Source organism: Oncorhynchus kisutch, linkage group LG14 (assembly GCF_002021735.2).
Source record: "Oncorhynchus kisutch isolate 150728-3 linkage group LG14, Okis_V2, whole genome shotgun sequence".
Classification (NCBI taxonomy): domain Eukaryota; kingdom Metazoa; phylum Chordata; class Actinopteri; order Salmoniformes; family Salmonidae; genus Oncorhynchus; species Oncorhynchus kisutch.
The window spans coordinates 79041733-79058164 of NC_034187.2; the positions used below are offsets into that span (position 1 = coordinate 79041733).

At 39.7% G+C, this 16432-nt stretch overlaps 1 protein-coding gene across 2 annotated transcripts in view; it reads left to right on the plus strand.

The window, feature by feature from the left end:
• LOC109880072 (rap guanine nucleotide exchange factor 5-like) overlaps window positions 1–16432 on the plus strand; it is a 90128-nt gene that overhangs the window by 11805 nt on the left and 61891 nt on the right. The window contains exon 2 of one of the 2 annotated variants that reach the window (XM_031789008.1): window positions 12598–12648. In XM_031789008.1, the coding sequence (XP_031644868.1) occupies window positions 12598–12648 (51 nt within the window). The remainder of the gene's footprint in view (window positions 1–12597; window positions 12649–16432) is intronic. The other variant, XM_031789009.1, reaches the window with a different exon arrangement.

Genomic DNA, 16432 nt, shown 5'->3' on the forward strand with positions numbered 1-16432 from the left:
CGTCTGGCCCAGGGGACTTGTTAATGTTAACCTGTATAAAGGTCTTGCTCACATCGGCTAAGGAGAGCAAGATCGCACAGTCGTCCGGAACTGCTGGGGCTCTCATGCATGATTTGGTGTTGCTTGCCTCGAAGCGGGGATGGAAGAAATTTAGATCATCTGGTAGGCTCGCGTCACTGGGCAGCTCGCTGCCAGGGTTTTTCTTTGTAATCATGATAGTTTGCAAGCCCTGCCACATCCGACTAGCATCAAAGCCGGCGTAGTAGGATTGAATCTTAGTTCTGTGTTGACGCTTTGCCTGTTTGATGGCTCGTCGGAGGCCGTAGATTTCTTATACGTGTCCGGATTTTGACCCCGCTCCTTGAAAGCGGAAGCTATAGCCTTTAGCTTAGTTGCCTGTAATCCATGGCTTTTGGTTGGGATATGTACATATGGTCAGTGTGGGGACGACATCGTCAATGTACTTATTATTGAAGACGGTGACTGATGTGGTAAACTCTTTTAATGTTAATTGGATGAATCCCGGAACATATTCCAGTCTGTGCTAGTGGAACAGTCCTGTAGCTTAGCAACCGCTTCATCGGAACGCTTCCGTATTGAGCGCATCATTGGTACTTCCTGTTTGAGTTTTTTGCTTGTAAGCGGGAGATTACAAGCAAGATTGTTAATTTGTGTTGTTTACAGTGGTAGCAAATGAAGCATAGTGGGCAGGAGGTGGGCAATGCCAAGCACAGGATAGCGAGATCCTATTGGCTTGTTGTAGCATATATTTGTATATTTTCATTTAGGGAACGCCTCCTCTGTGAAGTCTGCGTGTGTGCAAACTCAATCCCTTAAACCACGTAATCTTATACAACTTTGGAAAAGAGTCAAGTCTATTAAAATTAGTTCACTGTGTTTGTAACAGATTTTAGTTTTGGGAACAGAAAAATGTATAAAAAGAACTTTTTTGCAGAATGTCAGCCCAGTTTCACCGAGTTCTATCCTCTCTCCCACCACCCGCGACTGTACTTCCTCTCACCGGTGAGAAAACATTCTAATGGGATACCTGGGCTTTATAGCCCCTGTGACGTCTGGGTTTCCCCTTCTGTCTGTGCCGAACTCTTCATTGAGATAATGCTGAAACATCAATCCATGGGCGAGTCAGTGCCACATTTTCATTTGTGCCGAAAATCTAAATGAAAGAATGTTATCTTGCAAATGAATCAGGTTATGGTGAAAGGCTTTTAGAGGTGGCGTCGTAAATGCTTGTCGTAAATGCAGACTGTGGTTTGCTTATCAATGCACAACCACAAGCACCTTTCTTCCCACTCCTATTGATAAAATGTCACTACTGTGTGTGAAATTTTAAATGCATTCCTTCATTACTACATGTGTAATGTGATATATTTTAACATTTGTTTTTTAAATTAAATATTTATTCAGTAATTTTCCCCAAATGAAGTCGATGATGACTTAATCTTTGCAGGAAGGAGAGAATCTGATTTCATTGGTCCTCGACTCGCATATCAGTCATTTCATTCAGGGTAAGTGGAGTTAGCCGTGAGTTAGCCCGCCCCAGAGCAGGTTCATTCTGAAGGATTCGTTGCCATAGAAATTTACCTGGCTAAAAGGTGAGCCACTTTCATATGACCGGTTATCCAGAGTTAAACTCAGAAGTTTGGCCCTCATGCTTGTGCTTTATCTCTCTCAATTCTATTTCAATTTAAGGGGATTTATTGGCATGGGAAGCATTCTTTATTGGCATGGGAAGCATATGTTTACATTGCAAAAGTAAGTGAAATAGATAAACAAAAAGTGAACATTACACTCACAAAAGTTCCAAAAGAAATAAAGACATTTCAGATGTCATATTATGTCTATGTACAGTGTTGTAATGATGTGCAAGTAGTTACAAAAGGGGAAATAAATACAGGTAAATATAGGTTGTATTTACAATGGTGTTTGTTCTTCACTGGTTGCCCTTTTCTTCTGGCAACAGGTCTTGCTGCTGTGATGTCACACTGTGGGATTTCACCCAGTAGATATGGGAGTTTATCAAAATTGGATTGTTTTCAAATTCTTTGTGGGCCTGTGTAACCTGAGGGAAATACAGTGGCAAGAATCCAAGATGGCGTAGCAGTGAGACGTCTTTGTCTTGTCGTGTCCTATGTAATCATCTTTTTATATCTTTTTCTTTGCATCTCTTTTTTATATTTTTCTAAACCTCAACTTCAAAATACTCTCCTGCAAACCGCCTCACCCAATGTGATGTGGATCTGTTTTTCTACTTTTAAAAATCAGGTTGAGGTCAGGACTCTGACCAGATGGCATATTTTCTTCTGTTGAAGCCATTCTGTTGTTGATTTACTTCTGTGTTTTGAGTCTTTGTCCTGTTGCGTCACCCAACTTCTGTTGAGCTTCAATTGGCGGAGAAATAGGCAAACATTCTCCAGCAAAATGTCTTGATAAACTTGGGAATTCATTTATCTGTCGATGATAGCAAGCTGTCCAGGCCCCGAGGCAGCAAAGCAGCCCCAAACCATGATGCTCCCTCCACCATACTTTACAGTTGGGATGAGGGTTTGATATTGGTGTGCTGTGCCTTTTTTTCTCCACACATAGTGTCGTGTGTTCCTTCCAAACAACTCAACTGTAGTTTCATCTGACCACAGAATATTTTGCCAGTAGCACTGTGGAACATCCAGGGGCACTTTTACAAACTTCAGACGTGCAGCAATGTTTTTTTTGGACAGCAGGGGCTTCTTCCGTGGGGCCCTCACATGAACACCATTCTTGTTTAGTGTTTTACGTATCGTAGACTCATCAACAGAGATGTTAGCATGTTCCAGAGATTTCTGTAAGTCTTTAGCAGACACTCTAAGATTCTTCTTAACCTCATTGAGCATTCTGCGCTGTGCTCATGCAGTCATCGTTGCAGGATGGCCACTCCTAGGGAGAGTAGCAACAGTGCTGAACTTTCTCCATTTATCGACAATGTGTCTTACCGTGGACTGATGAACATCAAGGCTTTTAGAGATATGTTATAACCCTTTCCAGCTTTATGCAAGTCAACAATTCTTAATCTTAGGTCTTCTGAGATATATTTTGTTCGAGGCATGGTTGACATCAGGCAATGCTTCTTGTGAATAGCAAACTCAAATTTTGTGAGTGTTTTTATAGAGCAAGGCAGCTCTAACCAACATCTCCATTCTTGTCTCATTGATTGGACTCCAGGTTAGCGGACTTGTGCCTCCAATTAGCTGTTGGAGAAGTCATTAGTCTAGAGGGGTTCACATACTTTTCCCAACCTACACTGTGAATGTTTAAATTATGTTTTCAATATAGACAAGAAGAATACAATACGTTGTGTGTTATTAGTTAAAGCACACTGTTTGTTTACTGTTGTGACTTAGATGAGATCCGATCAAATTTGATGACCAATTTATGAAGAAATCCTGGTAATTCCAAATGGTTCAAATACTTTTCCCCCCCACTGTACGTATGTGTCTCTAATATGGTCATACGTTGGACAGGAGGTTAGGAAGTGCAGCTCAGTTTCCACCTCATTTTGTGTGCAGTGAGCACATAGCCTGTCTTCTCTTGAGAGCCATGTCTGCCTGCTGCGGCCTTTCTCAATAGCAAGGCTATGCTCACTGAGTCTGTACATAGTCAAAGCTTTCCTTAAGTTTGGGTCAGTCACAGTGGTCAGGTATTCTGCCACTGTGTACTCTCTGTTTAGGGCCAAATAGCTTTCTAATGTGTCAAATAATTAACTTTTTTGTTTTCTCATGATTTGGTTGGGTCTAATTGTGTTGCTGTCCTGGAACTCTGTGGGGTCTGTTTGTGTTTGTGAACAGAGCCCCTGGACCAGCTTTCTTAGGAGACTATTCTCCAAGTTCATCTCTCTGTGGGTGATTGCTTTGTTATGGAAGGTTTGATTGATTGGTTGTAGAACTTAATGGCTCTTTTCTGGCTTTTGATAATTATTATTGCAGAATTCTGCCTGCAGAGTCTCAATTTGGTGTTTGTCCCATTTTGTGAATTCTTGGTTTGTGAGCAGAACCCAGACATCACAACCATAAAGGGCAATGGGTTCTATAACCGATTCAAGAATTTTTAGCTAGATCCTAATTGGTATGTCAAATTTGATCTTCCTTTTGATGGCATAGAAAGCCGTTCTTGCCTTGTCTCTCAGATTGTTCACAGCTTTGTGGAAGTTACCTGTGGCGCTGATGTTTAGGCGGATGTATGTATAGTTTTTTGTGTGCTCTAAGGCAACAGTGTCTAGATGGAATTTGTATTTGTTGTCTTGGCAATTGGACCTTTTTTAGAACACCATTATTTTTGTCTTACTGACACTGTCAGGGCCCAGGTCTGTTAGGGCCCAGGTCTGGCAGGGCCCAGGTCTGGCAGAATCTCTAGAAGATCTAGGTGCTGCTGTAGGCCCTCCTTGGTTGGGGACAGAAGCACCAGATCATCAGCAAACAGTAGACTCTCTCTTGCTCTCTCTCTCTCAATTCAATTCAATTCAATTTAACAGCTTTATTGGCTTGGGAAACATATGTTAACATTGCCAAAGCAAGTGTAGTAGATAATAAATAAACAATAAAAATGAACAGTTAACATTACACTACAAAAAAAAATAATCAAATGTCATACTGTCATATCATTACAGTGTTGTAACGATGTGCCGATAGTTAAAGTACAAAAGGGAAAATAAATAAGCATAAACATGGGTTGTATTTACAATGGTTGTTCTTCACTGGCTGCCCTTTTCTTGTGGCAACAGGTCACACATCTTGCTGCTGTGATGGCACACTGTGGTATTTCACCCGGTAGATATGGGAGTTTATCAATATTGGATTTGTTTTCAAATTCTTTGTGGGTCTGTGTAATCTGAGGGAAATATGTGTCTCTAATATGGTCATACATTTGGCAGGAGGTTAGGAAGTGCAACTCAGTTTCCACCTCATTTTGTGGGCAGTGTCTCTCTCTCTCTTTCTCTCTCTTTGAGCCTGAGGCCACTACCGACAGCAGCAACAGCGAGAGAGAGAGAGAGAGAGAGTGTATGGTGCTCTACTTCTTTTCTAACCCAAACACTGTCTGGAAATGTGTGTGTGTCTGTGTGTATTTGTCTGCGTGTGTGTGTTAGGCACGGGTATTTTCAAATATTTCACAATTAAAATAATATCATTATATTTTTTTCACGTATGTGTTTTATTAAGGAAAGAATATTTATGTGAAACTTTAATGGAGACTTGTTCACGCAGAGAGCCGGTGTGCTGTCCCACAGAGTTTGTTTGGCTGCGCCCTGTTTGGACGGGCGGGGGAGGGGCGAGGGAGGTGCAGGGGCTGGTGTGTTTGGCACTGAGGCAAAGTAGCCAAACCGCCACGGGCTTGTTAGACAATCTTGTTACTGCCATAGGTTATCGATCATACCATCTGGTAGTGTCTGTCTGGACTGCATCAAATCCATGTGAAGAACCTAGCTAGCTAAATTAGCCATCTTGTCTTGGGCAGGAGGTCACCAGGGCTGAGTTCCGGAACCTCAAATGTTCTACTGCTTGAGCTCCTGTTCCTCTTATAGAATATTAGTTCAAAAGTATTGTGGAGCTCCTGCACCTAAATATAACAATACCAGATCCCAAAATGAGTACCGGCACCAATTTCAGTCCAAGTCAAGAACTCCATTCATATTAAACAGCCTACCTGTTGGTTGATCATTGTAGCCTACTCCTTCTCATTTAGCCAACTTAATTCCGTAATTGTAATTCCATTTTGCATTGATTAGAAATCTCCCACTTAATTTTCTACACATGAAGCCTCAGACTGTAGCGCAGGTATGATTGACAGACAATAACAACGAGCTACAGGTATGATTAACAGACAATAACAACGAGCTCCAGGTATGATTAACAGACAATAACAACAAGCTACAGGTATGATTAACAGACAATAACAACAAGCTACAGGTATTATTAACAGACAATAACAACAAGCTACAGGTATGATTAACAGACAATAACAACAAGCTACAGGTATGATTAACAGACAATAACAACAAGCTACAGGTATGATTAACAGACAATAACAACGAGCTACAGGTATGATTAACAGACAATAACAACGAGCTACGGGTATGATTAACAGACAATAACAACGAGCTACAGGTATGATTAACAGACAATAACAACAAGCTACAGGTATGATTAACAGACAATAACAACGAGCTACAGGTATGATTAACAGACAATAACAACGAGCTACAGGTATGATTAACAGACAATAACAACGAGCTACAGGTATGATTAACAGACAATAACAACGAGCTACAGGTATGATTAACAGACAATAACAACGAGCTACAGGTATGATTAACAGACACTAACAACAAGCTACAGGTATGATTAACAGACAATAACAACAAGCTACAGGTATGATTAACAGACAATAACAACAAGCTACAGGTATGATTAACAGACAATAACAACAAGCTACAGGTATGATTAACAGACAATAACAACAAGCTACAGGTATGATTAACAGACAATAACAACGAGCTACAGGTATGATTAACAGACAATAACAACGAGATACAGGTATGATTAACAGACAATAACAACGAGCTACAGGTATGATTAACAGACAATAACAACGAGCTACAGGTATGATTAACAGACAATAACAACAAGCTACAGGTATGATTAACAGACAATAACAACGAGCTACAGGTATGATTAACAGACAATAACAACGAGCTACAGGTATGATTAACAGACAATAACAACAAGCTACAGGTATGATTACAGACAATAACAACGAGCTACAGGTATGATTAACAGACAATAACAACGAGCTACAGGTATGATTAACAGACAATAACAACGAGCTACAGGTATGATTAACAGACAATAACAACGAGCTACAGGTATGATTAACAGACAATAACAACGAGCTACAGGTATGATTAACAGACAATAACAACGAGCTACAGGTATGATTAACAGACAATAACAACGAGCTACAGGTATGATTAACAGACAATAACAACGAGCTACAGGTATGATTAACAGAGAATAACAACAAGCTACAGGTATGATTAACAGACAATAACAACAAGCTACAGGTATGATTAACAGACAATAACAACGAGCTACAGGTATGATTAACAGACAATAACAACGAGCTACAGGTATGATTAACAGACAATAACAACGAGCTACAGGTATGATTAACAGACAATAACAACGAGCTACAGGTATGATTAACAGACAATAACAACAAGCTACAGGTATGATTAACAGACAATAACAACGAGCTACAGGTATGATTAACAGACAATAACAACGAGCTACAGGTATGATTAACAGACAATAACAACGAGCTACAGGTATGATTAACAGACAATAACAACGAGCTACAGGTATGATTAACAGACAATAACAACGAGCTACAGGTATGATTAACAGACAGGAATAACAACAAGCTACAGGTATGATTAACAGACAATAACAACGAAGCTACAGGTATGATTAACAGACAATAACAACGAGCTACAGGTATGATTAACAGACAATAACAACAAGCTACAGGTATGATTAACAGACAATAACAACGAGCTACAGGTATGATTAACAGACAATAACAACGAGCTACAGGTATGATTAACAGACAATAACAACGAGCTACAGGTATGATTAACAGACAATAACAACGAGCTACAGGTATGATTAACAGACAATAACAACGAGCTACAGGTATGATTAACAGACAATAACAACGAGCTACAGGTATGATTAACAGACAATAACAACGAGCTACAGGTATGATTAACAGACAATAACAACGAGCTACAGGTATGATTAACAGACAATAACAACGAGCTACAGGTATGATTAACAGACAATAACAACGAGCTACAGGTATGATTAACAGACAATAACAACGAGCTACAGGTATGATTAACAGACAATAACAACGAGCTACAGGTATGATTAACAGACAATAACAACGAGCTACAGGTATGATTAACAGACAATAACAACGAGCTACAGGTATGATTAACAGACAATAACAACGAGCTACAGGTATGATTAACAGACAATAACAACGAGCTACAGGTATGATTAACAGACAATAACAACGAGCTACAGGTATGATTAACAGACAATAACAACGAGCTACAGGTATTATTAACAGACAATAACAACGAGCTACAGGTATGATTAACAGACAATAACAACGAGCTACAGGTATGATTAACAGACAATAACAACGAGCTACAGGTATGATTAACAGACAATAACAACGAGCTACAGGTATGATTAACAGACAATAACAACGAGCTACAGGTATGATTAACAGACAATAACAACGAGCTACAGGTATGATTAACAGACAATAACAACAAGCTACAGGTATGATTAACAGACAATAACAACGAGCTACAGGTATGATTAACAGACAATAACAACGAGCTACAGGTATGATTAACAGACAATAACAACGAGCTACAGGTATGATTAACAGACAATAACAACGAGCTACAGGTATGATTAACAGACAATAACAACGAGCTACAGGTATGATTAACAGACAATAACAACGAGCTACAGGTATGATTAACAGACAATAACAACAAGCTACAGGTATGATTAACAGACAATAACAACGAGCTACAGGTATGATTAACAGACAATAACAACGAGCTACAGGTATGATTAACAGACAATAACAACAAGCTACAGGTATGATTAACAGACAATAACAACAAGCTACAGGTATGATTAACAGACAATAACAACAAGCTACAGGTATGATTAACAGACAATAACAACAAGCTACAGGTATGATTAACAGACAATAACAACGAGCTACAGGTATGATTAACAGACAATAACAACCAGCTACAGGTATGATTAACAGACAATAACAACGAGCTACAGGTATGATTAACAGACAATAACAACGAGCTACAGGTATGATTAACAGACAATAACAACGAGCTACAGGTATGATTAACAGACAATAACAACGAGCTACAGGTATGATTAACAGACAATAACAACGAGCTACAGGTATGATTAACAGACAATAACAACAAGCTACAGGTATGATTAACAGACAATAACAACGAGCTACAGGTATGATTAACAGACAATAACAACCAGCTACAGGTATGATTAACAGACAATAACAACAAGCTACAGGTATGATTAACAGACAATAACAACGAGCTACAGGTATGATTAACAGACAATAACAACGAGCTACAGGTATGATTAACAGACAATAACAACGAGCTACAGGTATGATTAACAGACAATAACAACGAGCTACAGGTATGATTAACAGACAATAACAACAAGCTACAGGTATGATTAACAGACAATAACAACGAGCTACAGGTATGATTAACAGACAATAACAACCAGCTACAGGTATGATTAACAGACAATAACAACAAGCTACAGGTATGATTAACAGACAATAACAACGAGCTACAGGTATGATTAACAGACAATAACAACCAGCTACAGGTATGATTAACAGACAATAACAACAAGCTACAGGTATGATTAACAGACAATAACAACGAGCTACAGGTATGATTAACAGACAATAACAACCAGCTACAGGTATGATTAACAGACAATAACAACGAGCTACAGGTATGATTAACAGACAATAACAACGAGCTACAGGTATGATTAACAGACAATAACAACGAGCTACAGGTATGATTAACAGACAATAACAACGAGCTACAGGTATGATTAACAGACAATAACAACGAGCTACAGGTATGATTAACAGACAATAACAACAAGCTACAGGTATGATTAACAGACAATAACAACAAGCTACAGGTATGATTAACAGACAATAACAACGAGCTACAGGTATGATTAACAGACAATAACAACAAGCTACAGGTATGATTAACAGACAATAACAACGAGCTACAGGTATGATTAACAGACAATAACAACGAGCTACAGGTATGATTAACAGACAATAACAACAAGCTACAGGTATGATTAACAGACAATAACAACGAGCTACAGGTATGATTAACAGACAATAACAACAAGCTACAGGTATGATTAACAGACAATAACAACAAGCTACAGGTATGATTAACAGACAATAACAACGAGCTACAGGTATGATTAACAGACAATAACAACAAGCTACAGGTATGATTAACAGACAATAACAACAAGCTACAGGTATGATTAACAGACAATAACAACGAGCTACAGGTATGATTAACAGACAATAACAACGAGCTACAGGTATGATTAACAGACAATAACAACGAGCTACAGGTATGATTAACAGACAATAACAACGAGCTACAGGTATGATTAACAGACAATAACAACGAGCTACAGGTATGATTAACAGACAATAACAACGAGCTACAGGTATGATTAACAGACAATAACAACGAGCTACAGGTATGATTAACAGACAATAACAACGAGCTACAGGTATGATTAACAGACAATAACAACGAGCTACAGGTATGATTAACAGACAATAACAACGAGCTACAGGTATGATTAACAGACAATAACAACGAGCTACAGGTATGATTAACAGACAATAACAACGAGCTACAGGTATGATTAACAGACAATAACAACGAGCTACATGTATGATTAACAGACAATAACAACAAGCTACAGGTATGATTAACAGACAATAACAACGAGCTACAGGTATGATTAACAGACAATAACAACAAGCTACAGCACTCATAAAAAAGGTCATAAAACTGTTTTATCAAAATTGAGAATGTAATGGTCCTTGTGGGTTATTTAGCAATGTCACATAGATAATTCAAAGCCTTTTCACACACCAAAACAAAGCCTATTTGTGACCCACCGGCTCCATTCAGTCTTATGTAGAAAAATATGAAATTGTGTTTTTTACATTAGTTCAAAAAGTAGAGTCTAATAGCAAGAAAATGTTTTATCATACACTACAGTTGAGGAACAATGGGAAAGTAATTCTGCTTTGAAAGTTGATAAACTTGTAACCTCACTTCTGAGAAAATGGCCCTTGAATGTTTTGGTACACCTACTGGAGAGCTCTTCTTTTTCTACACCCATTCAGCATCGTTCACACCCTCTTAAGGTTTAGCCTTATCCATCTCTTTAAGCATTCACATGTGAGGCTATGTACTAAACAACCAAAGATTTCAAGGCTAAAGGCTGGTTTATACTACGGATGTGTTTGTAAATTTAATCTGGAGAGTGCTCTGGGCGTTCATAAACTCAGAGCGTTTTGCTCTCGGACCTGAACACTGGACACTGGCCGAAAAGGTTAATCAGAGCGTTCTGACCTAACAAAAGCAGTCGAGCACCTAAGCTAACTGGCCAACGTTGGCTAGCTACTTCCAGACACAAATAAGAGAACAGCTCACTCTGACCATTTTACTCACCTTAGCAGCTCTGGTTCGGCTGTTTTTATGTTATCCAGATATTTTGTGACTGTAACTGTGCTGCTGGCAACAATTTCATTATTTTTGCCAATGTTTACTGACACCGGCCATATTCAAAACGGATGTTTAGCGTTTGCAAATCCGTCATTTATTCAGCGCTCTGGCACACTCAGACGAGAGTGCTCTGAAATCGGAGTAGATAGCCAGAGCGAATTTACCAGCTACTTCTATACACAATTGTCACAGTGACAATGAAACATAAACCTGTTACTTTGCATGAATCTGCAGGTAGCTTGGTTCGATATTAGCCATCTAATATTAGGCCATAACTAGCAATGAAGACGACTTCCTGACAAAATTAGAAACGTGTTGTATCTGAAAATGTAGCTAGCTAGACTCTCTTACCCGTCCGTATACATGGGCGCTTCTCCCTCTCTGTCATGGATGCCATGGTTGCCCGTAGTTTGAAGATGTAATCGAGACACTAGTGTTTTAAACAACAGCCTTCTGTGTGTTCTCGTTTTGACTTTGGCTGCATATTTGCAATCAAATGCAAGAATTTTCTCCATCTCCTTAGCTACCATACTATAATTCCACCGATTTCAAAACTCGGTCCTCCAGAAAGTGTAGAGCAACACTTATGTAGTTCTACTACGTGATGTCTTTAAAAAGCCACGTTAGAAAGGATTACTTTCACATACCGACCAGCTCATGTTATAGACAGAAGCCTGCTACATGGCAGACCAATCCGAACTCATCTCTTGGCATGCCCAGCCCACTCATTATCTCAGCCAATCATGACTAACGGGAAGGTTACTGCATTTTTCCATGGATAAACCAACTAGGCTTGTAATTTAACAATTTAAGTCATATTTATAGATGGCATACACATTTGTTATTAAGGCACATGAAAGATCACATGTTCCATTTCTGGCAAAAAAAATATTTTTTATATTTAAAAAACGGTTTACGTTCAAACGGCTCTCCTGTGAAGTAGTGAGGACGTATGCCTAGTTTCCTGAAATGAGTCTAACTCATTTTTTCTAAAAAATACATACTCTTCCAAGTAATCGAATAGTAACGTCCATTTGGTCATTAGAATAGCCTTGCTCACACTTAGTGTGTGTGTGTGTTAATACTGTGTTCTGATTTTGTCTTGGCAGCAGTCACCTGATACCATCCCAGGACCCAGCACAAGCCCTACTGTTCACAAGGTAAACCCAGAAACCCACACACACAACACTCACACACACACACACACACACAACACACACTCACGTCCATAGGTGATGTCAGGTCGTCAAATAAAGAATGTTTTTTTTTCATCAAACAGAGGTAGCTTGACATCATACTCATATACAGCGCATTTGGAAAGTATTCAGGCCCCTTGACTTTTTCCACATTTTGTTACATTACAGCCTTGTACTAAAATGGATTAAATGTTTTTTCCCCCTCATCAATCTACACATAATACCCCATAATGACAAAACTAAAAACTGTTTTTTTTAGGACTTTTTGCAAATGTATAAAAAAATAAACAACAGAAATATCACATTTACATAAGTATTCAGATCCTCTACTCAGCACTTTGTTAAAGAACTCTGGATCTCTGTCCGAGTGACCATTGGGTTCTTAGTCACCTCCCTGACCAAGGCCCTGCTCAGTTTGGCCGGGTGGCCAACTCTAGGAAGAGTCTTGGTGGTTCCAAACTTCTTCCATTTAAGATTGATGGAGGACACTGTGTTCTTGGGGACCGTCAATGCTGTAAAAACATTTTTGGTACCTTTACCCAGATCTGTGCCTCGACACAATCCTGTCTTGGAGCTCTACGGACAATTCCTTCAACCTCATGGCTTGGTTTTTGCTCTGCCATGCACTGTCAACTGTGGGACCCTAAATAGACAGGTGTGTGCCTTTCCAAATCATGTCCAATCAATTGAATTCACCACAGATGGACTCCAATCAAGATGTCGAAACGTCTCACGATGATCAATGGAAACAGGATGTACCTGAGCTCAATTTCGAGTCTATTAGAAAAAGGTATGAATAATTATGTAAATAAGGTATTTCTGTTTTTTATTTTTCACTTTGTCATTATGGGGTATTGTGTGTAAATCGATGAGGATTAAAAAAAAAAAAATTTGGTAAAGGGTAAGGGGTCTGAATACTTTCCGAATGCTCTGTACATATTGGTCAAATACGTACATGATGTAAAAACGTTACATTTTGGTGCTCTTGATTCAGTTAAAGTATTTGGAAGTAGGCTATTCGACATTTTAAACTGTAGCCCTGAATGTTGATTGGCTGAAAGCCGTGGTATATCAGGCCGTATACCACGGGTATGACAAAATTGCTCTAACTACTTTGGTAACCAGTTTAAAATAGCAGTAAGGGGTTTGTGATATACGGCCAACATACCACGGCTAAGGGTTTGCGTTGCGTCGTGCCTAAGAGCAGCTCTGAGCTGTGGTATATTGGCCATATACCACACCCCTCCCTGTGGCCTTATTGTTTAAATATAGAGCCAGTACTTGACCAAAGTTACCATGGCGACATCATAGTTTCATCTCAATGTTCTGTTGTGTTTCAATATCAATAGTTACACTGACATCACAGTTATCTTAGTGTCAACTACACACACACACACACACACACACACACACACACACACACACACACACACACACACACACACACACACACACACACACACACACACACACACAAACACGTCTGCTAAAAGATATACACACTATATACAGTTGAAGTCGGAAGTGTACATACACCTCAGCCAAATACATTTAAACTCAGTTTTTCACAATTCCTGAAATTTAATCAGAGTAAATATTCCCTGTTTTAGGTCAGTTAGGATCACCACTTTATTTTAAGAATGTGAAATGTCAGAATAATAGTAGAAATAATTATTTATTTCAGCTTTTATTTGTTTCATCACATTCTCAGTGGGTCAGAAGTTTACATACACTCAATTAGTATTTGGTAGCATTGCCTTTAAACTGTTTAACTTGGGTCAAACGTTTTGGGTAGCCTTCCACAAGCTTCCCACAATAAGTAGGTGAATTCTGTCCCATTCCTCCTGACAGAGCTGGTGTAACTGAGTCAGGTTTGTAGGCCTCCTTGCTCGCACATGCTTTTTCCGTTCTGCCCACAAATTTTCTATAGGATTGAAGTCAGGGCTTTGTGATGGCCACTCCAACACCTGACTTTGTTGTCCTTAAGCCATTTTGCCACAACTTTGGAAGTATGCTTGGGGTCATTGATGTCTTGAGATGTTGCTTCAATATATCAAAGCACCCCCACAACATGATGCTGCCACCCCCGTGCTTCACGGTTGGGATGGTGTTCTTCGGCTTGCAAGCCTCTCCGTTTTTCCTCCAAACATAATGATGGTCGTTATAGCCAAACAGTTCTATTTTTGTTTCATCAGACCTTCATCAGACATTTCTCCAAAATGTACAATCTTTGTCCCTATGTGCAGTTGCAAACCGTAGTCTGGCTTTTTTATGGCGGATTTGGAGCAGTGGCTTCTTCTTTGCTGAGCGGCCTTTCAGGTTATGACGATTAAAGGACTCGTTTTACTGTGGATATATATACTTTTGTACCTGTTTCCTCCAGCATCTTCATAAGGTCCTTTGCTGTTGTTCTGGGATTGATTTGCACTTTTTGCACCAAAGTACGTTCATCTCTAGGAGAAAGAACGCATCTCCTTCCTGATCGGTATGGCGGCTGCGTGGTCCCATGGTGTTTATACTTGCGTACTATTGTTTGTACAGATGAACGTGGTACCTTCAGGCATTTGGAAATTACTCCCAAGGATGACTTTCTGAGATCTTGGCTGATTTCTTTTGATTTTCCCATGATGTCAAGCAAAGAGGCACTGAGTTTGAAGGTAGGCCTTGAAATACATCCATGGTTACACCTCCAATTGACTCAAATGATGTCAATTAGCCAATCAGAAGCTTCTAAAGCCATGACATCATTCTCTGGAATTTTCCAAGCTGTTTAAAGGCACACTCAACTTAGTGTATGTTAACTTCTGACCCACTGGAGTTGTGATACAGTGAATTATAAGTGAAATAATTGTTGGAAAAATGACTTGTGTCATGCACAAAGTAGATGTCCTAACCAACTTGCCACAACTATAGTTTGTTAACAAGAAATTTGTGGAGTGGTTGAAAAACAAGTTTTAATGACTCCAACCTAAGTGTATGTAAACCTCCGACTTCAACTGTATATATGTACTGCAAGAATGTGGACACCCCTTCAAATTAGTGATTCGGTTATTTCAGCTACACCCGTTGCTGACAGGTTTATCAAATCGAGCAGACAGCCATGCAATCTCCATAGACACACATTGGCAGTAGAATGTCCTTACTGAAGAGACTTTCAACATGGCACCGTCATAAGATGCCACCTTTCCAACAAGTCAGTTTGTCAAATTTCTTCCCTGCTTGAGCTGCCCTGGTCAACTGTAAGGGCTGTTTTTGTGAAGTGGAAACGTCTATGAGCAACATCGGCTCGGCCGCAAAGTGGTAGGCCACACAAGCTCACAGAACGGGACCACCGAGTGCTGACCCGCATAGCCCGTAAAAATCACCTGTCCTTGGTTACAACACTCACTACTGAGTTCCAAACTGTCTCAGGAAGCAACGTCAGAACAAGAACTGTTTGTCGGGAGCTTCATGAGATGGGTTTCCATGGCCGAGCAGCCGCACACAAGCCTAAGATCACCATGCGCAATGCCATGCGTCGACTGGAGTGGTGTAAAGATGGCCGCCATTGGACTCAGGGGCAGTGGAAACGCGTTCTCTGGAGTGATTAATTACGCTTCACCATCTGGCAGTTAGAAGGACAAATCTGGGTTTGGCGGATGACAAACCCCGCTACCTGTCCGACAGGGGAACGCTATAGCATACAATAACATTCTAGACGATTCTGTGCTTCCAACTTTGTGGTAACAGTTTGGGGAAGACCCTTTCC